Source organism: Mustela putorius, unplaced genomic scaffold (assembly GCF_011764305.1).
Source record: "Mustela putorius furo isolate JIRA1106 unplaced genomic scaffold, ASM1176430v1.1 tig00003871_pilon_pilon_pilon, whole genome shotgun sequence".
In the NCBI taxonomy this organism is placed as follows: Eukaryota; Metazoa; Chordata; class Mammalia; order Carnivora; family Mustelidae; genus Mustela; species Mustela putorius.
This window is the reverse complement of record NW_025422023.1, coordinates 2,671,338-2,697,120: the sequence shown is the minus strand read 5'-3', so window position 1 is coordinate 2,697,120 and position 25,783 is coordinate 2,671,338. Positions and strand designations below refer to the sequence as shown.

The 25,783-nt window shown below is 36.4% G+C and overlaps 1 protein-coding gene across 10 annotated transcripts in view; it reads right to left on the bottom strand.

Annotated features, from left to right (window-relative positions):
• Positions 1-25,565, bottom strand: part of SMARCAD1 (SWI/SNF-related, matrix-associated actin-dependent regulator of chromatin, subfamily a, containing DEAD/H box 1) — a 77,239-nt gene extending 51,674 nt beyond the window's left edge. For 2 of the 10 annotated variants that reach the window (XM_045067108.1, XM_045067110.1), the window contains exons 1-5: positions 25,098-25,313; positions 24,581-24,819; positions 10,054-10,231; positions 2,196-2,305; positions 1,016-1,077 (exon numbers count right to left, since the gene is read on the bottom strand). In XM_045067108.1, the coding sequence (XP_044923043.1) occupies positions 1,016-1,077; positions 2,196-2,305; positions 10,054-10,231; positions 24,581-24,770 (540 nt within the window). In that variant the 5' untranslated portion in view covers positions 24,771-24,819; positions 25,098-25,313. Of the gene's footprint in view, positions 1-1,015; positions 1,130-2,133; positions 2,306-10,053; positions 10,232-24,580; positions 24,820-25,097; positions 25,314-25,434 lie in introns of those variants that run through there. The other 8 variants (XM_004756059.3, XM_004756055.2, XM_045067111.1 and 5 more) reach the window with 6 other exon arrangements.
• Between the last annotated feature and the right edge of the window lie 218 nt (positions 25,566-25,783).

Here is a 25,783-nt window from a genome sequence, read left to right as displayed (position 1 = left end):
AACTGCACAACTCTGTAAATATATTAAAAACCACTAAATTACATACTTCAAGTAGGTAAGGATGCTTAAACGATCAACAGTAAATAGCCATCTTTTCACTTTATTTGGAAATTCAAACCTAACAAAAACAGGTTACCATTGATAGGACATGGCCATATCCTACTGGCACTAGGGAGCAGCTACCCATTTCAGAAAGAACATACACTCCACAATATGCCAGTGTCCATCACTCCAAAGTTACCTGCCTACCCTATATAGATATGGTACCTCCTAAGGTTCAAACTGGAGATAGTGGTAGTCATGACAGATATAAAGGTAAAAAACAAACCCGCAATTAAATGATCCTCCTAGAGTCATTCAACTAATAAATGACAGAGCTAGAAATAACCTATTTATTAGTAATCTTCAGAGATTTATTCTCTACCTGAAATTTAACTGAATGGTCATTTTTTATGTGCTCCTATAGAGATAACTATTACAGTCCAAATACAGTCACTTACTTTGTTTCTACATAGTTCAATCAATGGTTCTCAGCAAGAGTGCTATTGACAGGATAATTCTTTGTTATGCAAGACCACCCCCAGTCCTGCAGGGCTTTTAGAGTCCCTGGCCCCTTGGTATTAAATATCAATAGCAATGCTTTATCATTATGAAAACCAAAGGGGAAAAGAGAAAAGCCTTGTGACATTTCTGAGTTTCTAGTGAGAAACCAGAAAGTCTCTATTTTCAAACTATTTGAGCACAAAAAATTTTGCACAACCTATGTGAGCTGTTAAGGGTAATATTATGTATTATTATATTATTTATAGGCAAATAACCATACCTATTTAAAAAGTTAAGACTCCCAACAGTAAATCTCTGGCATTTACTTGTATTATTATGTAAAGTCAGTCAATCACCTCAAAGCATAAGGTATCTTTAGAAAAATGACTATCCCTAAATATAGTACTAGATACAAGGGAAATTTTTAAACATCATTACAGCTACAATAACCAATTACTAAAAGAGTAGTAACCTTAAGTAAATCACTGTCACTTCTCTGTGGGAAAAGTTCCTTCAAGGTCTGAAGTTTAGCATCTTTAAGGTCTTCCAATTCCGAAAGGTCCTCCAATTCCGAAATATCATCAGTATTTCTGTAAATATATTAAAAACCACTAAATTACATACTTCAAGTAGGTAAGGATGCTTAAACGATCAACAGTAAATAGCCATCTTTTCACTTTATTTGGAAATTCAAACCTAACAAAAACAGGTTACCATTGATAGGACATGGCCATATCCTACTGGCACTAGGGAGCAGCTACCCATTTCAGAAAGAACATACACTCCACAATATGCCAGTGTCCATCACTCCAAAGTTACCTGCCTACCCTATATAGATATGGTACCTCCTAAGGTTCAAACTGGAGATAGTGGTAGTCATGACAGATATAAAGGTAAAAAACAAACCCGCAATTAAATGATCCTCCTAGAGTCATTCAACTAATAAATGACAGAGCTAGAAATAACCTATTTATTAGTAATCTTCAGAGATTTATTCTCTACCTGAAATTTAACTGAATGGTCATTTTTATGTGCTCCTATAGAGATAACTATTACAGTCCAAATACAGTCACTTACTTTGTTTCTACATAGTTCAATCAATGGTTCTCAGCAAGAGTGCTATTGACAGGATAATTCTTTGTTATGCAAGACCACCCCCAGTCCTGCAGGGCTTTTAGAGTCCCTGGCCCCTTGGTATTAAATATCAATAGCAATGCTTTATCATTATGAAAACCAAAGGGGAAAAGAGAAAAGCCTTGTGACATTTCTGAGTTTCTAGTGAGAAACCAGAAAGTCTCTATTTTCAAACTATTTGAGCACAAAAAATTTTGCACAACCTATGTGAGCTGTTAAGGGTAATATTATGTATTATTATATTATTTATAGGCAAATAACCATACCTATTTAAAAAGTTAAGACTCCCAACAGTAAATCTCTGGCATTTACTTGTATTATTATGTAAAGTCAGTCAATCACCTCAAAGCATAAGGTATCTTTAGAAAAATGACTATCCCTAAATATAGTACTAGATACAAGGGAAATTTTAAACATCATTACAGCTACAATAACCAATTACTAAAAGAGTATAACCTTAAGTAAATCACTGTCACTTCTCTGTGGGAAAAGTTCCTTCAAGGTCTGAAGTTTAGCATCTTTAAGGTCTTCCAATTCCGAAAGGTCCTCCAATTCCGAAATATCATCAGTATTTCTACCTGCCATTGTAGGAAGGCCCTGGGACTCTTCATCTTCAGATGGCTCAGAACTAAAAATATTTTTGGAGGAAAAAAACAGTATTTATGTATTACTGTTATTTTATTAGAATAATATACATACGTAATATAGCAGTTCTTTTCAATAAAAACATGACCTATCTTTGTCAAAGATTAAGACAAATTTTTTCACTTCAGTATGGTTATATATATAAATCTACATTCCCAGAGGCAGCACACTTTGAAAATGACTCATATTATCTGGGCTGGGATGGAGAAGAACAATAAAATACCTGGCATTTATTTTAAGATACACACATATACTGCATGCCCACTTTCTCTCTCCTTTTCCTTTTTCACCTATACTCTATATATCAGAAGAGCATTGCCAGGTTGCTCTTGAGAAATTATAAAGCCTACACTAATACAAATATAAAAGAATTTTCATGGCCTACCTAGATGATCAGAATCTAAATGTTAAAATCAGAATGGTTCCAGTGAGTACCAGAATCTCTGCCAAGAAACAAACACTCTTCAGCAAAGAGTACTGATTCCATATGAGCTTTTATCCTATAACTAACTTTAATCTCAGTCCATCTCAATTTATATGTTAATCCTATAAAAGACATTGGGGCCAAATTTTAATCATCTCCCAAACAAACAAAAATCTCATTTTGAAATTTTGGTTTTCAACCATGGTAGCCATTCTAGAGATCAGAAAACAGAAGTAGATTCACAGACCTGTACACCTGGGGATAAAAATATATGTTTATAAAAAATAAAAAATAAAAAGAAAAGAAAACAGAAGTATAACAAAATGAATAGACGTTACAAAGATTAGAGAAAGAAAGGTGGGAATTTAATTAAGTATGTTCCATGCAGACTTTGCTACACAGCTAATTCTATTTTGGGAAACATACCCAGAATCTATATTTTAGTAAATTCATTCTAGCTATTCATGTTAGTTCAGTTGTACTGGTCAGGGCATTAGTTTTACCTGAGAATCTCCCAAAATACTTAAAAGCAGACAGATCCCCAAGGACCAGGAATATATGTTTTAACAGACTTCTAGATTGAATTCTTGAACCCTGCTTTGAGAAAATGTTCTAAAATAACGAGGTAAATCGCTTCCTTTGTAAAAGGAATGTCCTTCAATATATGAAGGTGATTACATGCATCTTCCTTTCCATTACACCTAGGCCTCTCATACTTCATGTCCTTAACTCTGAATTCTCACTCCATTTCACTCCGGTTACATTTCCGATTTTGCACCAAGTTCACTGAGAAAATGAAAGCATTCAGGTTGGAATCTTCTCACAATCTCTGCCTTAGAAAACCACTTCCAAAGGTTCTTTACTCAGCTAGCCATCACCTTAACCTAACCATCAGATTCATGACCATCTGGCGGGACAAACTCCTAGGCCTCATGCTGTAGTACTTATACTGACTACCAGTCTTACCATGGCTTGGATTAACTGTCCAGTCTGCAGGAAATACAAGTGAGAGAGGAATAAATTCAATACCATCATGAGGAAACAATAAGAAAAAACTATTTTCATGAAGAAAAGATTCTACTTCTTCAGTAAGTTAAAATCCTTTAAAAAAAAAAAAGGAGAGGAAAGGACTCTATAAAAAGATCAAAAGAAGTTAGAAGCTTTGACATGTGAATGCAGAGGACGCTTCTTGTTTGGATCTTGGTTTGAAAAAGCAGCTATAAAACACATGAATGCAGTAGCACGTGGGTGGCTTAGTCAATTAAACGTCCAACTCTTGGTTTCGGCTCAGGTCATGATCTCAGGGTCATAGGATCAAGCCCCAAGTCAGGCTCCACAGGGCCAAGACTGCCTGTCTCTCTCCCTCTGTTCCTTCCCCTAATTGTGCTCATTCTCTTTCTAATAAATAAAATCTATTTTAAAAAAATAAATATAAAAGGGTAATTAGATGACATTAGAGAGCTGTTCATTGAGTGGTACTGGGTTCTGGGGAAGAGAAAGACATATCACCAACTATTACGGGCAGAAATGTTGGAATGTCCATAATTTAAAGTACTCCAGGCCAATAATAATAATAATAGATGAAACAATGAAACAAACAAGGAAAAATATTAACATGTTAAGTCTAGGTGGTACGTAAATGGATGTTCATTGCCTATTATTTTCTTGTATGCCTGTAGATTTAAAAACAAAAGAAAAAATCTACAAAAACAAAAGTTGACTACTTTGTGTTCTTTTATCTGGTCTCAGATAAAGTTCTTCCCTTTTGTTGAAGATAAAGTCCCCTTTTACTGCTAAGGGATTCCAGCCCTTTCTGGTTCTTACAGGATCCTGTTTCAACTATCTACTACGTTCTCTCCCCAGTCTCCTCTCTCTCCCTGAGCTCTTCTTTCTAAGACTGCATTAACAAGTTCAATGTGCCAGGAACTCTAGGAACTGTGGAAACAAGCACTGAAATAAGCAAATCCTCCTCTCCTTCACAAATTTTATAAAACCAGTTATCTACTTGCTCATTTCCTGTACAGTTCTCCTCTCAACGTTTTATTACCTTTTGCCCCACCCATTTCAGTGAAATTGTTCTTTCCCAGGCAATAATCTCTTCTAAAATGTCAAATAAAATAAAAACCTTTCATTGGTTATCTACTCTTCCATAGTGCCATACACTGCTACAAATCTCTGAAATCTGGCCCCACACCTACCCTCACCCCATGAGTTCTGTAACATTAGTACCTCAGATTTTCCTTTACCTCTCCACCTGCCTGTCCTTAATGTCTGAAGAAGGCTGTTCTTCCTTGTTCACATTTGTGAATTGCTGGCGCTTCCTAGGATTCTACCTTCAGCTCCTTCTTGTCTATTAGTAATTCTTAAGAGATTTCATCAACTGCCAGTTTCTATTATTGACAAAAGGGGGGTGATTTTGCCCCAAGAGAGCACCCGGCAACGCCTGGGGACATTTTTGCTTGTTCTGACTAAGGAGGTACTACTAGCATCTAGTGAGTAGGGATCTGAGATTCTGCAAAACATCCTGCAATGCACAGGAAAGAAGCCCGTCAAAGAATTATCTGCCGTTGTCAACCTCAAGATTAAGAAATGATGATAACCAAAATGGCCCCATTCATGAGTACTGATTATAACCATGGAACATTCACACAGTGCATTACTACAGAGTATGAAAAAGAATATAGGTTTCTATAAACTGATACTATTTCTAGGATATATACCTAAGTGAATAAAACAAAGATCAAATGAGAGTGTGTGTATATATACATATATATATATGTATATATACATATATATGCATTTATGTAGTGTGCTATCTTTTGTGTAAGAAACAAGAAAAAGAGGGGCACCTGGGGGCTCAATCAGTTAAGTGTGCAACACTCCGACTACTGATTTCAGCTCAGGTCATGATCTCAGGGTCATGATATTGAGTCCCGAGTCAGGCTCTGCACTGAGCATGGAGCCTGCTTAAGATTCTTTTTCTCTACCTCTGTCCCTCCTCTGCCCCACGTGGATGTGCACTCTTTCTTAAAAAAAAAAAAAAAAAAAAAAGGGAAAGGGAAGGGAAGAGGAGGGGAAGGAAAGTAAGAAAGAAAGAAGAAAAAATATACATGAAAGAAAAAGTATGATGAAGAAGTAAACTGGTTAATTCTGAGGTAGAAAGACAGTAGGTATTACAAGAAAAGGGAAAGACATAATAATTTTCTAAGCACATTCTATTTAGAGTTTTGATTTCTGAAACCTTCTTAATATTTTAAATATTCCAAAGTAAAATTTAAAGAGGGATAAGGAAAAAACCTTAAAAGGAATACAAACAGAAATTAATGAACTGAACTGTATTTCAAACAACAGAGAAGACATTAAATAATCCAAATACTTTGACCAAATACCTTCAGTCTAAAGACAAAAAAAACCTATAAACGAATTCTCAACTCTATTTAGTACGCTTAGTGGTCAAATGGTATGATCACAGCAATTCTGAAACTATTTTATCAATACTGGATAACTGAACAAGTTAAGAAACTAATGTTGCAAGAAGCCAGAGTTCTCAATGCCAGAAAAGGAGATATAGAAGAAGAGTCAAGGAAAAGCCCTGTAGGGGTAGATTAGAATTAAAGGTTATCATTAAAAACTCGTGATTTAAAAACACACAAAAAAACAACACACACACATTCCCCTCATATTTCCTAGTCTGTACAGCTGAAAAGGGCAATGACATAACCCCTACCTCACCCAACATCAAAGAAAGAACACTCCTAGTTCCAAGATTTCCAAGTTCCTAGTTCTCTATTAAAAGGAACCAGTGCAAAAAATAAAAAATAAAAAAATATAAAAGGAACCAGTGTTTCTTGGAGAAATGGCTAATTCTAAATTCAGGCCTATGATAGGAATAGTGTTAAGTAAGTCTGGACCATCTTTTGCTAGAAGGGAAAAGCTCAAAAAATGATAGGAACCTCTCAAAGTCAGAGCCTGCCTAAAAGGACCCTAAACTGTTAAAATTTAGCAATTTTAGCACTAAAATGAATAATGACAGTAAATGAATTAAAACCCACTGAAAGTATAAATAAAAGAAAAAAAAGATTCCACTTTGATATTTTCTTATACAATATAAATACTATATAAATAAATGGGGAAAAACAGAAAACACTTCTTTACATTAGAATACCAAATAATTAAAGTATAAGATCTGAAATGCTAGTTAAAATACGAGCAATTCACAACCCTCATTTAGGTAACTGATTCAGGTATGAATCATCAAAAGATACTAAAACTACTAGAGTGAAAGTCTGCTAAGGAATAAGATCATTACTTGGTCTCAAAGTATCTGCCAATAGATTAATCACTACAAAGGGGTATAAAATAGTAACTCTATAGGAGAAAGCAGGCAAGTTTCTGAGTGATCCAAGTTCATTTCACCAATAGAGACAAATTGCTATCAGTGTGCCTTATAACATGACACACCGAGGACACAAAATCATTTATATACCATTCCTACCACTTAACCGAAATTTAATCATGAAGAAAATCAATTAAGTACAATTGAGAAACCTCCTTAAAAAAATGGCCTCTAAGAATTTGAGAGGCACAGTGGGGGGTTTGGGAGGTAGGGAAAGAAGAAATGAAATGAGATGGGATCTGGACGGAGACAAACCATAAGACTCTTAATCTCACAGAACAAACTGAAGGTTGGGGGAGGAGGGAGGTAGAGAAAGGGTGGTTGGGTTATGGACACTGGGGAGGGTATGTGCTATGGTGAGTGCTATGAAGTGTGTAAGTCTGATGATTCACAGACCTGTACCACTGGAGCTAATAATTCATTATATGTTGTTAAAAATTTTTAAAAATGGCCTCTTAATCTTCAAAGGCCAATGATATGAGAAACAAAAAGAGGCTGAGACTCCCGGTGGTGATCTCAGGGTCCTGGGATCGAGCTCCGCATAGGGCTCTCTGCTCAGCAGGGAGCCTGCTTCCCCTCCTCTCTCTCTCTCTGCCTGCCTCTCTGCCTACTTGTGATTTCTGTCTGTCAAATAAATAAATAAAATCTTAAAAAAAAAACAAAAAAAAAACAAAAGAGGCTGAGAAACTTTTAAACATGTGAGTGAAATAATTTATTCCTCATTTATTCCTCTGTTCAATACACTCCATTCATTAACTTTCTATCTCATTCAGATTAAATGAAACTAAAGACACATGACACTATTCAAAAAAAAAAAATCCAACATGATACTGAGGAAAAATTATCATAAAGTAATTACTTAAAATATGGTCTAAGGACTGACTCCTAGTTATTAAACTCACACTGCTGCTGTCCATCAATGACAAGATAAGGAATATACATACACCAGAAGGTAAAACAATTACATTACTAAGCAAATCACTTAGTTGAGCTGATTTTTCCTTATAATACTTCACTAGCGAAGAAACTGGTACACGATTTGTATTCTAGAGCATATCCCTTATTTACAAACCAGTATTTCTGAATGGCACTACCATAAAGTGCATTAACAGGATTAACTGGAAATATTTAAATATGTACTGTACATTTGATACCTGTACTGTGTCAACATTTACTGGTATTTCTGAATTTGAAATGCTTCTTTTGTAATTTAAGAGAATGACCTTATTCTTAGCAGGTAAATGTGAATCCAATGTATTTAACCTTGCAGGATCTTCACTATTTTTTATTTCAGAGTGAATTTCAGGAGAAAGTCATGTTCACTATGGCTTACTTACATGAAGTTCACTTTAAGAGGAATTCTCATCATCATCGGACATTCTCAATCTCTTGGCTCCTTCTTGCAGCATTTTCTTCGCTTAGCTTCTGAGCACACAACCTTTTGACTTTTCTCTTACCTCAACAACTATTCCTTCTTAGAACTTCCACAGATTTCTCCTCTTCTCCCTGTTCTAAAATCCCAAGTTCCCCTGGACTGAGTCCTTCAACCAGGAGATCGTCTCTTGTCAAGCTATACCAGTATCTCTTAGTGATTTCACTTTATCCTAGGACTTTAAATATCAAATCTATACTGTGACAATTCCTAAATTTAGACGTTACCCAGACCTCCCCAACTCAAATGTCACAAATCCAATTGCCTACTTGACATCTCCTGCCTAGATGTCTTGCATAGCATGTTCAAGACTAAACTGCCTATCTTTCCTTCAAAAGGAGGTCCCCTACCACACCCAAACAGTCTTCCTTACCTCAGTTAATGTTAACTCCATCCTCCAGTGACTCAGGCCAATCTTAAGATTATCCTTGACTCCTTTCTCTCCCACCCAAAATCCAACAATAAAACTTCTCCGCTCTACCTTCAAAGTATATATAGAATCTAACTCCTTCCAACCATCTCCACAAGTAGTAGCCTTGTCTAAGGGTCCATCATTTCTTGCCTGGGTTATTACAACAGTATCCGTGCTTCTAGTACTGCTCCCCTATAGTCTCAAAGACCTTTAAAACATATGAGTGAAATAATTTATTCCTCTGCTCAATACACTCCCTTCATTAGCTTTCTATCTCATTCACAGTAAAAGCCAAATAGCCTATGGGCTTATAATTAAATCCCTCTTCTACCCCACTGGTTACCTTGTGACCTTAGGTGTTTCTCTCTGATTTCATCTTTCCCTACTTTCCTTAGAAACATCAGGTATAATACCCATTTCTGGTCACTGAACAAGTTATTTGCAATGACCAGAATACTCCACTCCTGCCCCACACCCTCATATCCATATGGTTCACACTTTCTTACCCCTTCAGATCTGTATTCAACCATCATCTTCTCAATAAAGCTTTTTTCCAACTGTGCTCTTTAGAAAGGACACCCCCTACCCCTGGCCCTGAACTCCATTATTTTCCTTCCCTTCTGGTCATAATATTTATTATTTGGCATACTAGATTGTTTACTGCCTTTCTACCTATAATACAAACTCCATGCTACTTCACAGAATGTGTCCAAAAAATGATTTGACTCTGGGACTCAAGAATAGATTGTAAAGCAATTCCAGGTGATCAAAGAAAAGTACACGTTAAAATAACTTTCCTGTTGATGGACGGTTAAAAAATTAAATTATCTGTTCTCATTAACTTTTTATTGAAAATCAGTGTTATCCAGAAATGCGCACATGCACACACATAATACCTCTCTACAGTTGTTAAGTCAGGGAAAAAAATAACCAAGATGCAATAGGAAAAAGGCAGAAATGAAAGAAAAAAAGGGAGAAGTCACCAAACTATTTTTCCAATTAAGTAACTTTCTTGAAAAACCTCTTATACAGGCAAATATAATGAATAAATCTATTAAGCTGCTTACACTATAATCACCGTGTCTTTGTTGAATTTTTTCTCTTGAACTGTACTGGAGCAATTTGGGGAAACGATATCTTCACTATCAGAAGACAAATCAATATACTGTATTCCTCTTTGATTCTTGAAATATGATATACTAGCTTTTCTTTCATTTTCTGTAGTTTCTGGAACACTAGAATCTTCTGCAAAAGAAAAAGAAGGAGAAAGGCATTTTCAGCAACTTGGAAATAAATCTGTTTTCGATAATTACAATCATGTGCTAAAAATCTCTAATTTGCTCAGTTTCCATTCTAAAACCAAAAATTCTCACCAGTTTTTAAAGAAAAAATTAATAGTCAAACCAGGGCTGATGTTAAATATCTTCCACTTTAATTTACTTTCAAGACCCTAGTAGAAAATGTAAAAGAGAAGTTGTGGTCATTTTTTTCTCTCTGTGCTATTATTTCCTAGTACTCAATTCTGGCCTAAAAGAACATGGACACTACAGCCCAAAAAAAGACTTGTATTCCAATCCTGTCTCTTAGCCAAGCTAAGCACTCTAAACCTCAATGTCCTCACGCGTAAAATAGAGATGTTAATCACAGAGCTCATGAGAACATAAAATCAGAAGACATATATTAAGCATTTAGTTCAGACACTGGAACATAGCCCATATTTAATACACATTACCTCTTACACAAATGTGAGTGTTGTGGGCTGAATTATACCCCTCCAAACTTCTTGAGTTTCAACCTCCAGGACCTTAGAATTTAACATATTTAGAGATAAGGTCTTCAAAGAGGAGACTGCTTTGGTGGAGGTCCTAATCCAGTATGAGTGATGTCATAAGACCAGAGACAAAAGATGTGCGCATAAAGGGAAGGCCATGTGAAGACACAGTGAGAAGGTGGCCATCTGCAAGCTATGGAGGAAGTCCTCAGAAACAATCGATCCTGGGTTTCCAGCCTCCAGAAGTTAACAAAATAAAGGTGTGTTTAAGCCACCCACTACTGTGGCTTATGGCAGTCCTCACAAGCTAAAAATTTGGGCTCATTCAAAACAGGTGAATAAGATAATCTTACCAAGGTCTCTTCTCTTCAGTAGTGGAGTTCCAAAATTATTATCCCAGCAAAACCACTATTCTCCCTTACATACGTGAGAACGAAAAGATCACATTTAAGAAATTCATATTAAAGTAGTCAATGCCTTGGTCTAATGAATATATTTTAAAGAGCAATGACCAGAGGCATCTGGGTGGCTCAGTGGGTTAAAGCCTCTGCCTTCCGCTGGGGTCATGATCCCAGAGTCCTGGGATCGAGCCCCACATCGGGCTCTCTGCTCAGCAGGGAGCCTCCTTCTGCCCTCTCTCTCTGCTTGCCTCTCTGCCTACTTGTGATCTCTATCTGCCAAATAAATAAATAAAATCTTTAACAATAAATAAATAAAAAGCAATGACCAAATGAATCTTTAGTTCAAAGGTGTCAGTGTAAAAAATTATCACTTCCATTAACTACTTTCAAAGTCAGAATCAAGTCCTCACGTGATGCACATTTTTAATCCTCACAGTAATCCTGAGGATACACATTATAAGGCCAGTTTATAGATAAACTAGGTTTAGAGAAAGCAACTTGTCCAAAGTTATGTGGGACAGGGGGTAATGAATTTGAAATCCATGTGTAAAGGTCTAAATCCTCATACTCTAAAACTCTTAGATCATCCCCAATACCTGTCACAAAATGATAGCAATCATTATAATGAAGCTCTTGAGCCATATTTGTAATTAAGATTAACCATGGCCTACACAACTACTATTCACCTGGAGGGCACTAAATCTGTATTTCTTCCTACAAACAAGTCCTATCAGTACTACCTAAACACTACCAAAAAAAAAAAAAATTCACATTTTTTCCAAAAGAAAATGTTATAATGTTTAGTGAAGAACCTGGATGAAGAACTCTGCACTGGAACAAATCACAGCTCTATTAACTGCCATAAACATGACGATACTTACAAATTCTGGATAGTTATGTGAACAACAAGACTACAGTCCAACTCCTATAAAGTAGGTATGAAGGTAATATGGTTTTTGCTTTTACAAAGTGTTGTTCCTGATACATCACAAAGCATACATAAAATTCAAAACTAGATGTTCACTGTAGCAAAAATCTCACCTAAAGCTACTGTGTATCAGTTAAACATGTTAACTAATGTCCTATTTTCTTATATTTTCAAAGGGCTAAGGCAAAATGATTTGGACTGTCTGCTTTTCTTCAAAGTCTCCTTATTCAAAATGATCAATAAACTTTTATTCTTATTTATTTATTTATTTTTGAACAATAATCTTTTTAAAGTTAGCTACTTAAACGCCTAAATGCCTGGAGGAGTCCTAAAAGATGCGTTAATGAACATTAGGAGAACTAGAATTTCTTGAACTTGATTACATATTCATCTTTGATTTTCTCTCATTTTTTTCCTCTTACTTTACACAGGTCATACAAAATACACAATGAAGACATACCAATTCTTAAAACGCATACTTAATATGCTTAGGTAATGAGACAGGAAAAAAGAAGTTTGGCATACTCTCCATCATGTACTCAATTACTCAGAGCTTTTACTGGTAATATACACCATCAAAATATATACATTACATATACATATACTGTATGCACTTAATGTATTATTTTGTATATTATATATTGTGTTTTGTATTATGTATTATATATTATACATATATTTTATATAACATACATTATGTCTATATATCTCTACCTAAAATATACCTTAACATGTACACAACTATGAACCAAGTGACATCCCCATAGCCCAACTGGTAAGTGACTAACAGAGGAAGTAGTTTGACAGTATGTAGGATAAAAGAAGGTTACAATACAACAGCATTTCACAAACTCAGAACCCTCTGCATTCTTAAAAAATGAACACCCTAAAAAGCTTTTACTTATGTTGCTTATGTTGGCTATATCTATGATATCATCGTATTATAAAGCAGAAACTGAGAAACTTTATAAAACTGTTTACATAGTAACAAATATTTTTATGAAAACTACATCCTCTCATTCCATTCCTCTCCTCTGAATCTAATGAGAAGAGTAGCACTGTTTTATATTTGTAAAAATCTTTGGTTTAATATAAGACAGCTAAATTCTCCTGCTTCTGCAATTCATCTATTGTAATATACTGTTTTTGTTTAGGTTTATGAAGAAAATCATGCCTCACACAGTTATACAGTTAGGAAGAGTATTTTCCTAATTTTTTTTACAATACTATGGATATTCTTCTTTGATACTAAACCCAAATTTGACAGGTGGTAGTTTTTTTTTTAAAGGTCAGTTGCAATGTGGAATCTGGAACCATATGAATAAACTTCTGCATTGTATTACATTTAAACCCACTGGTCTAACTTGCACTTTAATGGACCTTTAAACCATGCATTATTTTGTAACACGGTGTGCACTGGTCATTTGAAAAATACTGGTTCACTTGCTGATTAATGTAGATCTTCCAAATGCTGACATATTTCATGGTATTTTATTTAAAAATCAGACTTAGTAATATCACCACTGATCTTGAAATATCTGAGACTGTCAAAATCACAGTCCAAAATCTGAACTTTCCTTTGAAAACAGGATAAATGCTGCCAATTATTTCCTTGGTATCACTGTCCATTTTTAAGAAAATGTCCACACCTAAGTCTGCTTAACTACAGTTTGTCAGTCATTCTTTTAAGTAAAAATGGTGTTTGGTGAAAAAATGCCAAGTTCAAATTAGAAAGGAAACCCAACTGTTCAAATGCTTTCCCTTGAAATAACCACTGTACACACTTCAGTATACACTTCAGTATACAACAAAGGCTGGTTCACATTTTGTTTCACAAAAATATTAAAAAGACACCTACTGCTTAGTTGAGATTTACCCAAATTAATAATTTTTACTGCCTTATCGAAAACATTCTTGGGGTGCCTGGCTGGCTCAGTGGGTTAAAGCTTCTGCCTTCGGCTCAGGTCATGATCCCAGCGTCCTGGGATCCAGCCCCATACTGGGCTCTCTGCTCAGCTGGGAGCCTGCTTCCCCCCCCCCCTCTCTGCCTGCATCTCTGCCCACTTGTGATCTCTGTCAAGTAAATAAATAAAATCTTAAAAAAAAAAAAATTCTTAAGTGAAACTGACAATGACTACTAGAACAGTCTGGAGTCTTGGCCATGATTTGTGCTAAGACACTAGCAGTTTTTGTTTTTGTTTTTTTAAGATTTTATTTATTTATTTATTTGACAGAGTGGGTGAGTGAGAGAGAGAGACAGAGACAGAGAGCAAGCACAAGCATGGGGTATGTCAGGCAGAGAAGCAGGCTGCCTGCTAAGCAAGAAGCCTGATGTGGGGCTTGATCCCAAGACAGTGGAATCAACAGTGACCTGACCCCAAGGCAGCCGCTTATCTGACTGAGCCACCCAGGTGCCTGGTACCAGCAGTTTTACCTACCACTGCCTTTGTACCATCAACATAGTAAAAAGGCAAGTACTACCTTAGCATTATTATGAAAGTAGTTTATCTTTAGGGATCCTAAAGGTTCACATACCACACTTTGGAAACTGATGGGATACAGTAAGAGTTTATTTATATAAAAATAGCAACTTTCCAATATAGTCAATAATTTAGAATTAGAATACTGCTTAATGCTTAGATTTGCTTATATGGACTACTTCTGAAAGTAAACAAAAGCAAAAATAGCTAAGAGGCAATGGCCGTAACGATGCAGAGATGGTTTCTGACCCAAGCCAAATAAGCACTTTGAAGCAGCAGCACAAAAAAGACAGGAAACAGAAAAATACAAATGAAAGAATGGTGAAACACTGAAACAATCATGAAGGCATCAGCTACCATTAAACTCTGACATTTGCTGACTGCCTTCTGCGCATAAGGCACTGTACCAGGAGGTAGGGAATATTAAGTTCAACTTGCCCTAACGAAACAAGTAAGAGCTAAGTAGCCATGCACTCAAGTAACTGTTATAAAATATGATTTGTGCCATGAGAAAGGAATAAAAAAATGCTACAGGAACAGGAGTGAAAACAGCCTATCTTTTCATACACAGATCATAAAGAAATCTATTGTATTTTAGAGACAGAAGATGAATATTTTCTCATTACCAAAAGGTAATGGGAACCTACATCATTACCATATGCAAGAACACTCCAAGGTTCCAAGGAGTTTTTCCAAACTAAATTCCACACCAACATGTATACTCAAGAGAAGGCGATCTTACACCCCAAATTTTTCCAGTGTGCTTGTACCCATTCTCATATCTAAGTCTACCATAAAACAAAAGAAGCATTTAAGTCTGACACTGGTTTCACCTTTCCAAAAGGTCCAAGATCAAGGGCCACTCAAAAACAAACAAAAAATCACTACTAGAAGATTGAATTCACACTAAAGTAGTCCAAATTAATTTGATAACCCATAAATAGAAGTTGTCTTCCAAAGTAGAATGAAAAATACATAAACCTTTATATTTGTCCTGAAGATTTAGAAAACTGTGCCACTTCTGATCATTTAGTTGTGTTGCTCTACATGGTTCAATTCTTCAACATGGCAACTAACTTTCAAGGCAATTCCTTTGAATACCAAGTAAAACACATAACTGATTTACCATTTTATTTTTTTTAATCTTTTTTTTTTAAGATTTTATTTATTTATTTGACAGACAGAGAGTACAAGTAGGCAGAGAAGCAGGCAGAGAGAGAGGAGGAAGCAGGCTCCCTGCTGAGCAGAGAGCCCAATGCGGGACTCGATCCCAGGACCCTGGGATCATGACCTGAGCTGAAGGCAGAGGCTTTAACCCACTGAGCCACCCAGGCGCCCCTGATTTACCATTTTATAATGTAACCAAAATAATAGATGGTAAAATCTGAGCAGCCTTAATTTAAGTGTCATAATGAAAGATAAATACCATAAACATCTCCTAAAAGATAGATCAAACTATTTCTCTGATGCAAGCTCTAAAATAAAGACAAAATACATTAATAAATACAAGACTGAAGAGTAGTTTCTGACATCATTCTAAGATGAAATAAGAAAAGAAACATCTCAGGCATAAGCCAAAAGAAAAGATAAATGGGGAAAATGTAAAGAAAAACAAAGCCATGCTATTGTTACCGGACAAACAGAAGCATCTAACTTGAGAAACACTTTTTTTAATAAGAGAATTTAGATCTACAACAAAAACCATAACTAACATATATCTTAACTGCATACTATGATGAAAGACGTAAATGCTGCAGGATACATAAGACAACAAGTCAAGAGACAAATATAAGGCTTTAACTCTCTTCTCCAAGCTCTTAATAGACTGCACAAAAATAAATCTTACAATAATGCTTTCCAAACATTTCTGATTAGGATCCACTATAAGAGACTCATTTTAGATTGTAACCCAAAACATGATTATTAAACATATATAACTGAAATAAAAGTTTCAGAGGCTATCGGTGATATTTGATAATTTTCTATTTATTCTATTCCACTAAAAAACAGTTGCATGTAATTAGTCAAGATCCAAGAAATTAATATTTGTCATCTACAGTTTGGATAAAATTATATAAATAAAATTCATCTGTTATTTGGTATATAATTAATCTATACTTAGATTATGTCACCTTTTCAAGTACTCTTAGTACTATTGCAAAATTAATGGCAAATTAGGCCACAAAGAAAATTTAAGTAGATCAACCAAAACAAAAATACTGTAGACCACACTCTCCAGTTGTAAAAGAGTATAATTAGGAGCAAATGTTAATAAAAACACTGAAGCAAAATTTCAGCCACTTGGAAATTCAAGAAAAAAAAAGCCATAGAAACCACTTCTTTGAACTTTCCAGTCAAAGAAGAAGAAGAAAAAAAACACCTTAAAACCACAAGAGTTAAAGTGATGGGTAAACAAATACAAAACTAAAAAAGTAGATTAATGGCCTGTAAGATGCAAATATACATGAGAATTTAGACTACATTGATGTCTGTACCATCCTTTCTTTAGTTTTTATAATATGAATTCTAGATGAGATTTAAGAGTAAAATAAAAATCAACACAAAACCTAACTCATATCCATTAGTTTGGCTACTAACACAAAACCTGACTCAGATCCATTAGTTTGGCTATCAAAACAAACAAACAAAAAAACAAAAAAGAAGGTAACAAGTGTTAGCAAGGATGTGGAGAAACTGGAACCCTCGTGCACTGCTTGCAGAAAAGTAAAATGGTTCAGGTATTAATGGAAAACATGTGATGACTTCTTATATGATCTATCAATTCCATTTTCAGGTATATACCTTAAGGAAGCGACAAGGTCCCAAAGAGGTATTTGTACACACATTTCATGGGAGTAACAGCCATAATAACCAAAAGGTAGAAGCAACCCAAGTATCCATCCACAGATGAATGGATAAACAAAATGCAGTATATACATACAACAGAATACTTTTAGCCTTAAAAAGGGAATTCTGATACATGCTACAACATGAATGAATCTTAAAGACCTTATGCAAAGGGAAATCCGTTACAGAGACAAATCCTGTATGACTCCACTTTTATGATGTACCTAGAGTGATCAAATTCAGAGACAGAAAGTACAAGGGTGGTTACAGTTACTACAGGCTAGGGATAGGAGGGAAGTGTTTAATGGGTACAGTTTCATTTCTGCAAGATAGAAGGAGTTCTGAAGATCAACTGAACAATAATATGAATGTACCTAACACTGTCATGATTTGTTTACTTAATAGGATGGTAAATTTTATGTTATGTGTATTTTACAATTAAAAATAAAATTAACATAGATGTGCTAGAATGAAATACACATGAAAATATTTATAATGTGATAGTAAGGAATGCCTGTCTGATCAAGACCTAAACCCTAGAAGCCATCAAAGAAATGAATGGAACAAACTGACCACGTGAAAATGTGAAATTTCTCAGTGAAAAACAAGCAATAAAAAGAATAAAAAACTTACAAATCATTTATCACAAAAAAAGAAAATGGAACACAGAAAAAGTCCAGAAGACGAATACCTTTCTGAAAACACAATTAACCTTAAAGAATAAAAGTAAAGTGATTAAATTCCCTGGTAAAGATAAAAAAGGTTTGTAATATTTTAGCCTAGTATGAAAAAGTAGACATCTAAAAACCAAGCTGTAGTCTGGCGCAAAGTGGTAAAACTATGTATGGTAACTTGGCAATTACTAAAATAGTACTAATATTCAATCTAATCTGACAATTCCATTTCCAAGAATTTTTCTTCAGATTGTACACAAGCTAAAAAAAATCTGTGGACCATCTACAGGATGGTCACTATAGCCTTCTTTTGACAGCAAAAAGAAAAAAAAATGAAGAAAAAACCCAACCAACAGATGTACATTAAAGAAACTACACGAATTATATCTACATAAGACACTGTAGTCATTAAAAAAAAAAAAGAGGTAAGCATAAGTAAATATTATACATATAATATAAATAAAAACAAAAACCTGGAATAGGGGCGCCTGGGTGGCTCAGTGGGTTAAGCCGCTGCCTTCGGCTCAGGTCATGATCTCAGGGTCCTGGGATCAAGGCCCGCATCGGGCTCTCTGCTCAGCGGGGAGCCTGCTTCCCTCTCTCTCTCTCTGCCTGCCTCTCTGTCTACTTGTGATCTCTCTCTGTCAATTAAATAAATAAAATCTTTAAAAAAAAAAAAAAAACCTGGAATAGATTCAGGCAGAAAAAAGATACGAATATAAACACCGAAAATAAAGCCTACAGAATATTCTTATTATACAATAATGCATATTTTACATGTAACATTTTATTTTGAAAAAAATAGCTAAACATGGAGAGTAAAAAGGTAGAGAAGGGAAAACACAGATAAAAGTATGCACTTCAGGGGTGCCTGGGTGGCTCAGTGGGTTAAACCTCCGTCTTTGGCTCAGGTCATCAGCTCAGGGTCCTGGGATCGACCCCACCTTGGGCTCTCTGCTCAGCAAGGAGCCTGCTTCTCCCTCTCTTTCTACCTGCCTCTCTGCCTACTTGTGATTTCTGTTTGTAAAATAATAAAAGCTTTAAAAAAAAAAGTATAAACTTCAAATGTACTGAAGATTTTTACTAAAGTGTAAGTACTCATTTTACTTTCTTCTATTAGAATTATTTAGCACTTAGCCTTCTACCAAGTACTGCTTGTCAACTAACACTCGCAGACATTAAGAAACCACAGTAACTATCCAAAGATACAGGGATGATTTGCATTGTGGCCACACACACTTAAAAAAAAAAAACCTGAGTATCACCCAATGGTTACAGAATCATGATGCTAAAATGATACATCTGGCTCCATTATTCAAAGGATCATACCCATTTTACTGCTTTCAGGGACTTCAGAGAACATCTAGGCAAAGGAAATGAAGTCCGAAAATGTTAATGTCTTACCTGAGATCTCATAACCTGTATGACAGAGCAGTGCTCTCTGGAAAGCATTTTTTTTTTAATTAACTGGAATAATCTTTTTGATTAACGGGAATAATTTTAAAATTTTCTTACTAACAACTGTTACTTTCCACATGACCACCACACCGAAATGGTGATCATTTTAGAATACTGAATGTATTTCACTAGGGAAAGAAATTAATCAAGAATTTACTAAAACTTTCCTCCATTCCAACCACAAAATAACTGATTAACCCATTAACTTTTATCAGTTTTTCTCCCCAGGTAAAATGTCTCTATTTCTTTGCAACATTAAATAGTCTAGCTGTGCATCTGTTCCCATGCCCTAGATAGCCTGTCTTCAGATACCTCCCCTCCCTTCATCCTTTCCCTTTCCACTGGCTTCTTCCACTGGGCCAAAAATATGCTGAGTTTTCAATACTCCTGAAACATCTTTCGACACTACTGTACTGTCAAGCTGTTTTTCTCTTTTCCTTCTTTAAAGACTAGCCTTCACTTCACCACCTTTCTATTGAAACTATCTGTTAAAGGTCAACAATAACATTTAATTTCTAAGGAAAGTGGTCTCTCAGTCCACATCCAAGTTGACCTGTCTACAGTATCTGATAGTGTTCACTATACACAAAATTAGAAACTTGTCTTTCTTTAGCTTTCAGAGTACTATCATTTTCTATGACTATTCAAGTTATCCTTTATTATCTTCATTGGTCTGTCTTCATTTGTTCACCACTAAATGTTGAAATTTTTCTCTATATGCCTTGATTGGGGATATTTTTTGTTAACTGCCACAATGACGACTCTTCCAAAGTCGATTTGGAAGGCTCCAACCATCTTTAATCTAAAAACCTAATGTTCAATCCTCCACTAGACCTCATTTCTGAAACAGGTGACCTGAACTCAACACGTTTAAGTATCTTTCTCCAAAATGCACTGCCTAATTCAGTTAATAGTGCCCATCACCCAGCTGTCTAAGCAAGAAATATGAGTTACTTTAAACCCTCTACATTTAACTGATCACCAAATACCATCAAATACTGAATTATAAAACTTCTCTAAAAAGCCTCTTTTATCCTACTATCATTTTCCTACATTTAGGCTTCAATTAATTCATCAGCTTCATCAACGGTCTTCCCATGCTGAAATGCTCTCTGGTGTATACCCAAAAAAGTCCGTCCTTCTTGGCATAGCATATAAAGGCCCCTTACAACCCAGCAGTTTACACGTCTATCTTCTCAGTTTCATCTATACCTCCCTAAACCGCCTCTTCCACAGATAACCTCCCTTCTTAGAGACGTATCACTCTCCTAAACAATGTATATTTTCTTCACCTGTGCACAAAAAAAGCACTGATTCATTGCTTAGGGTTCACTCAAAGTTACCTCTCTGTGACTTTTCCTGATCCTCTCCAGGAAAAGATAATCATTTCTGAGTTAGATTGTGATTCTACATTTCTTAATATTTTCCCGAGTTATTACACTGTACTACTTTACTATATATACTTATATGTCCCTTCCTCCTGGTGTTCCTTGAGGATCAAGTTTTGGTCTTATTTTTACTCTTTATGCATAAAACATAGGAAGTTCTCTCCTCTCTCACCCATGTACCTTTATTTTATTCCCTTGAAATCCACAGTGCTCTCAAAAAGGCCAAAAGAAAAAAATGTGTAAGCAAGCAATAACCATTAATAACGTGACACCATGAGGGCAAAATAAACACAGGAGGGAGAGGTGCCCACAAGTTAAGTGTATGCCCTCATATCCAAAGGCTGGGTGAAGGAAGACTATCCTGCATCAAAAGCAGTTTCAAGTTAGCAAGGGTGAAGAAGCCTGATGGCTATGGGGCTGTTTCAAGATCATAAAGAGGAAGGATACTTCTAAAAATTTGTACAAAGTACTAGTATTGCCCACTTATCACCCAATACTCACTCCTTCAATACATATTTACTAAGAGCTTACTATGCACAGTCATTGCTCTAAGCAACGGTGAACAGGAAAAAGTCTCTGCTCACATGCATCTTATATTTTAATAAAGGAGACACAAATATATAGAATTATGTTAGGTAGAAATAAATACTACACAGAAAAACACAGAAGAGTAAAGCTGAGGGCAGAGGGAGGAGTGTTGCTATTTCAGAGAGTTTGATTAGGGGAAGGGCTTCTAAAGACAGTGAATACATCACTAAGCCCAGAGTCATATGCACTTATCAGCAGGCATGGTCTTGGACGAAGAAGAGCAAAGAGGAAGAAGGAAAGACTGCACTATCCTTTGCATATTTAAGAAAAGGTATGGCTGTGGCATAGTAACTGAGAGAGAGTGATAGGAAATAAAATCTAATTCATATTGCTAAAATTAAAAGAGTTAGCTAAAAATGTCATGAATTTCCACTCTATTTAAGAAATAGGTGATTTAGACCTGATTTAGACCTAACACTCTATTGTAAATAAGCAAATAAAGCATTACACACAACAGCAAAATAAGAAGTTAGCATATGATGATAAAGGAAATAAGGTCAAAAACCATATCCCACCAATGATTCCCTAATCTCTAGTCAGGAGCCTAAACCAGCTTTAGTATTTCATCCTGTATACAGGCTCAAGCTCCAACACTCAATTGAGAATTCCCCACCTCTATGTTAAGTTGCTTTAGGTCTCGTCCAACATGCTAAACCGGGGACAGGACATTTTTTATTTGAATTTTTAAAGGCATGCCCAATGGGTTAGAATGGGTACTTTACACCTATCCTGATGTACAAATCTACCATTTTCTTAATTAGATTTTTTAAAGATTTTATTTATTTGACAGAGAGAAAGAGCGAGTGCGCACATACACACGCACAAGCAGGGGCAGTGGGAGAGGGAGAAGCAGGCTTCTTGCTGAGCAGGGAACCCAACGTGGGAATAGATCCCAAGACCCTGGGATCATGACCTGAGCAGAAGGCTGATCTTTAACCGACTGAGCCACCCAGGTGATCATGAACTTAATTTCTTATTTATCTCATTCTTCCTAGATTTGGTTCTAAAACTTTGCCCTTTCTTTCTTTGAAATCTCTCATCTCTCTTTCTTCTCTACTCCTACTGTTATTTCTACTTCCAAAATGAATTATCTCCCTTCAAAACTTACCTTCTAACAAAGTACGGTACTCAGGACTGCTAAACTGATTTTTTTTTAACAAAACAACGTCTCATCATTTTACCCTTCTATCTGTGAAGGCTTTAATGGATCTCTTGTAATCACAATGTAAAACCAAAACCTAGCCTTCGTTTTCAAGATTCTCTCAATTTTACAATACCAACTACAATCATCTTTTCTTAGAGCTCTCTATCCCTAGTAGGATGAATTCTAACCATTTCCAGAACAAACTTAATTTTCGTATTTCCCAATGCTATTAAGACTAATCATGTGAGTCCCAAAGGTAACCTCAGTTTATAAGAGAAATTTACACATGCGGAAAAAAAAAAATCACAATAAAAATGAATGAAATCTCCTTAAACAGGGAAAAAAAGTACAGCAGCATCTTCTGATTAGAAGAGACAATTAAGAACTTCACATTTATAATGATAAATAAAATATTCCACTGTGTTCCAGTTTACAAAGTGCTTTTTATCCTAAAGAGGAAAAAATGTTAATCTTAGATTTTAAGTAATTTGTCCAATATCCCATTTAACTGAAATGAAGCAGTAGAGATTCCTAAGATTCAAAATCCCATGCCTACATGCTGGCCTTCCCAGCCCTCTCTAACTACATAAAACACAGATTCATATATTTATTATTAGAATACTAAAGTACCTGGATATCTACACATTAACTACAGCATGTTATACAAAGTAAACACCTATTGAAAGAATGAACAAAGAGACAGCACTCCTAAGCTTCAGTGGTTCCCCACAGAATTTGGATGAATTTAGAACCTTTCATACAACAAAGCCTTTCAAAATTATGACTCCCCATTACCACACAATTCAACCTACCAAATCATTCCAGCATGTTTTAGTTACACCCAAAGATTTTTAAATGTCATTCAAATGATAATGTGTAGGGAGTCTGCCATCACTGGTACAATTAAACAGAAGACTAGCAAATAAAATAAGACACCAACAATAACAGCATACTTATTACTAATCTTGTCAGGGCCACATCAGCATAAACGCTACTTGGGAAATATTGAGTTTTGCATTAAAAAAGGTATCACTAAAATAAACATTAAAAGAAAACTTCTAATATTTCTTCCACCCTTCATAAGAAACTGCACAGTGTAAACAATTAAAAGTTTATGCTCAGAAACTAGACTGACTGGATTTGAGTTCCAGGTTTATCAAATTCCTAACAACTTAACCTCTCTGGGTTTCATTTCTGCAAAATGTGGGTATCATCTTGTAGGCCTGCCGTACAAATCAGATAAGAGAATGTGAAACACAGCACAGTGCCTAAAACATAACAGTTCAAATATGTCCTGTTCACTGTTCAAAGAACACAGACTAAGATGGAAATGCTTATTTTTGGCTTCCTCTCAAATCCCATTGTCTGGGACAACCTGCTGAAGAGGTTAGAAATGGTTCTTTCACCTTGAAGAATACCAATTACTCATTCGCACCCTGGGGATCTCCAGAATGTCAAATAGTGGCAAAAATCTGAATGGGATCTGCTCTTCATTCATCCAGAGGTTGTCTTCAAGCACCTTGAGTCTAAGTCTGGTTCATAGTAAGTGAGCAGTGTTTCTTGGAAAAATACTGAGATGTAAATACCTGGCCAAATAACAGACTCAAAGTCTACATCATGAGTCTGAATCACCTAGTTTCTCTTCCAGAAGCAACTACTCTGACCTAAGGATGACCTAAATTCAGATACCAACTTCCATCACTGGGTCATATTCCAAAGAACTTCATATAAAACTGAAGAAGCCCATAGATGTTCAGTTCATGGGAGGTATATGGTGCCTCTAGCAGCAAAGCGGTATTTTAAAGGGCAAGGCAGAGGACAATGTATTATTATGTATTACATCAAGAATATTAGAATTTCTTTCTCTCAAAAAATACCTCTTGATGCTACATCATTTTGCAACATTGTAACTCACCTGTTTTTTCAGTTATATCTGAATCAGGTGTGCCTGCCCTGCTAACTTCCCCTTCAGCATTCTCCTCTTCAGCACTAAGAGAAATTGGTGAAGAAGGGCCAGGCTGGGTGGGTTGAGGGGTTGCTTCGGGCACTTCCTCAATCTTACTCCTTTTCTCAAAGCGAAAACGGTCCAAGTTGAAAAGATTCATATTGGCAGAAACCACCACCCTGTGGAATTAAGAGCTTTAAATGAACTATCTGCAGGAAGAAAATAAAAAGAGAAAAAGAGGCCATGAAAACAATATAAAATACAAAGCCTTAGCAGTTCATTCCCAAGGCAATTAAGAGCACGAAAACATGGCACAGGATGACTATTATGGCTGCGCCTCATTGTTAGGCCACAATAATCAGAAGGTGGACAGGAGTATCTTTTTAAAAATTTCCATTGCTCTTTCTACTCCCCTTCGTCTCCCCCCTCCCCGCCCCGCCCCTCCTTCCTCAAACCACACGCTGACCCTCGTGCAACCTCCTCTTACCCCAGCACGCGCAGGCACGTTCCCCACTCCAACCCCCCTGCGGGCCGCGCGCCCGCCCACAGTGAGAGGCTCCCTGCACTACGGTGCTCCCTGCCTCGAGAAAGGACGTGCCAGGGCCCGCGCCTCGATACTGCGGGGACACAAAGGGGCCAAAGAAGGGGAGCGGCGGAGGCCGTGCTGGCGGGCACCCGCCCGGAAGTTGACGCGGCGCGATCCCAGCTGAGAGGAAGCTGATAGGATCAAGAAAACATAGGGAGGGTTCAGAGGTGGGGAGTGTGCTGCGGCATCACTTTTTTAATGCTCCCTCGCTCGCCCTCTTTCTTTCTTTAGTACTTACAGTCTTGCAGGCTCGATGCGATGTAACAAAGGTTGAAAGAAAAAATAATTCCTGGCGGGGGGGGCGACGGTAGCCGGGCCGGGACCTTCCAAAACGGAGAGCCCGAACGAGCGCGCGGTGATGACGCAACACGCAGCTCGGGCTTTTTTTCTTTTCCAGCGACGCGCGAGCGGAAGATGTCTAGGCGCGCGCTGTTGCCATGGTAACTCGTACCCGCCTCTACGCCTGGGAAGCGCGCTTATGGCCTGTTTCTCCAGGTTAGCAAGAGTTGTTAAACAGAACAATGATAAATTGCACAATAGCAATAACATAATAATAAATAATACGACATTTGATATAATGTATAATA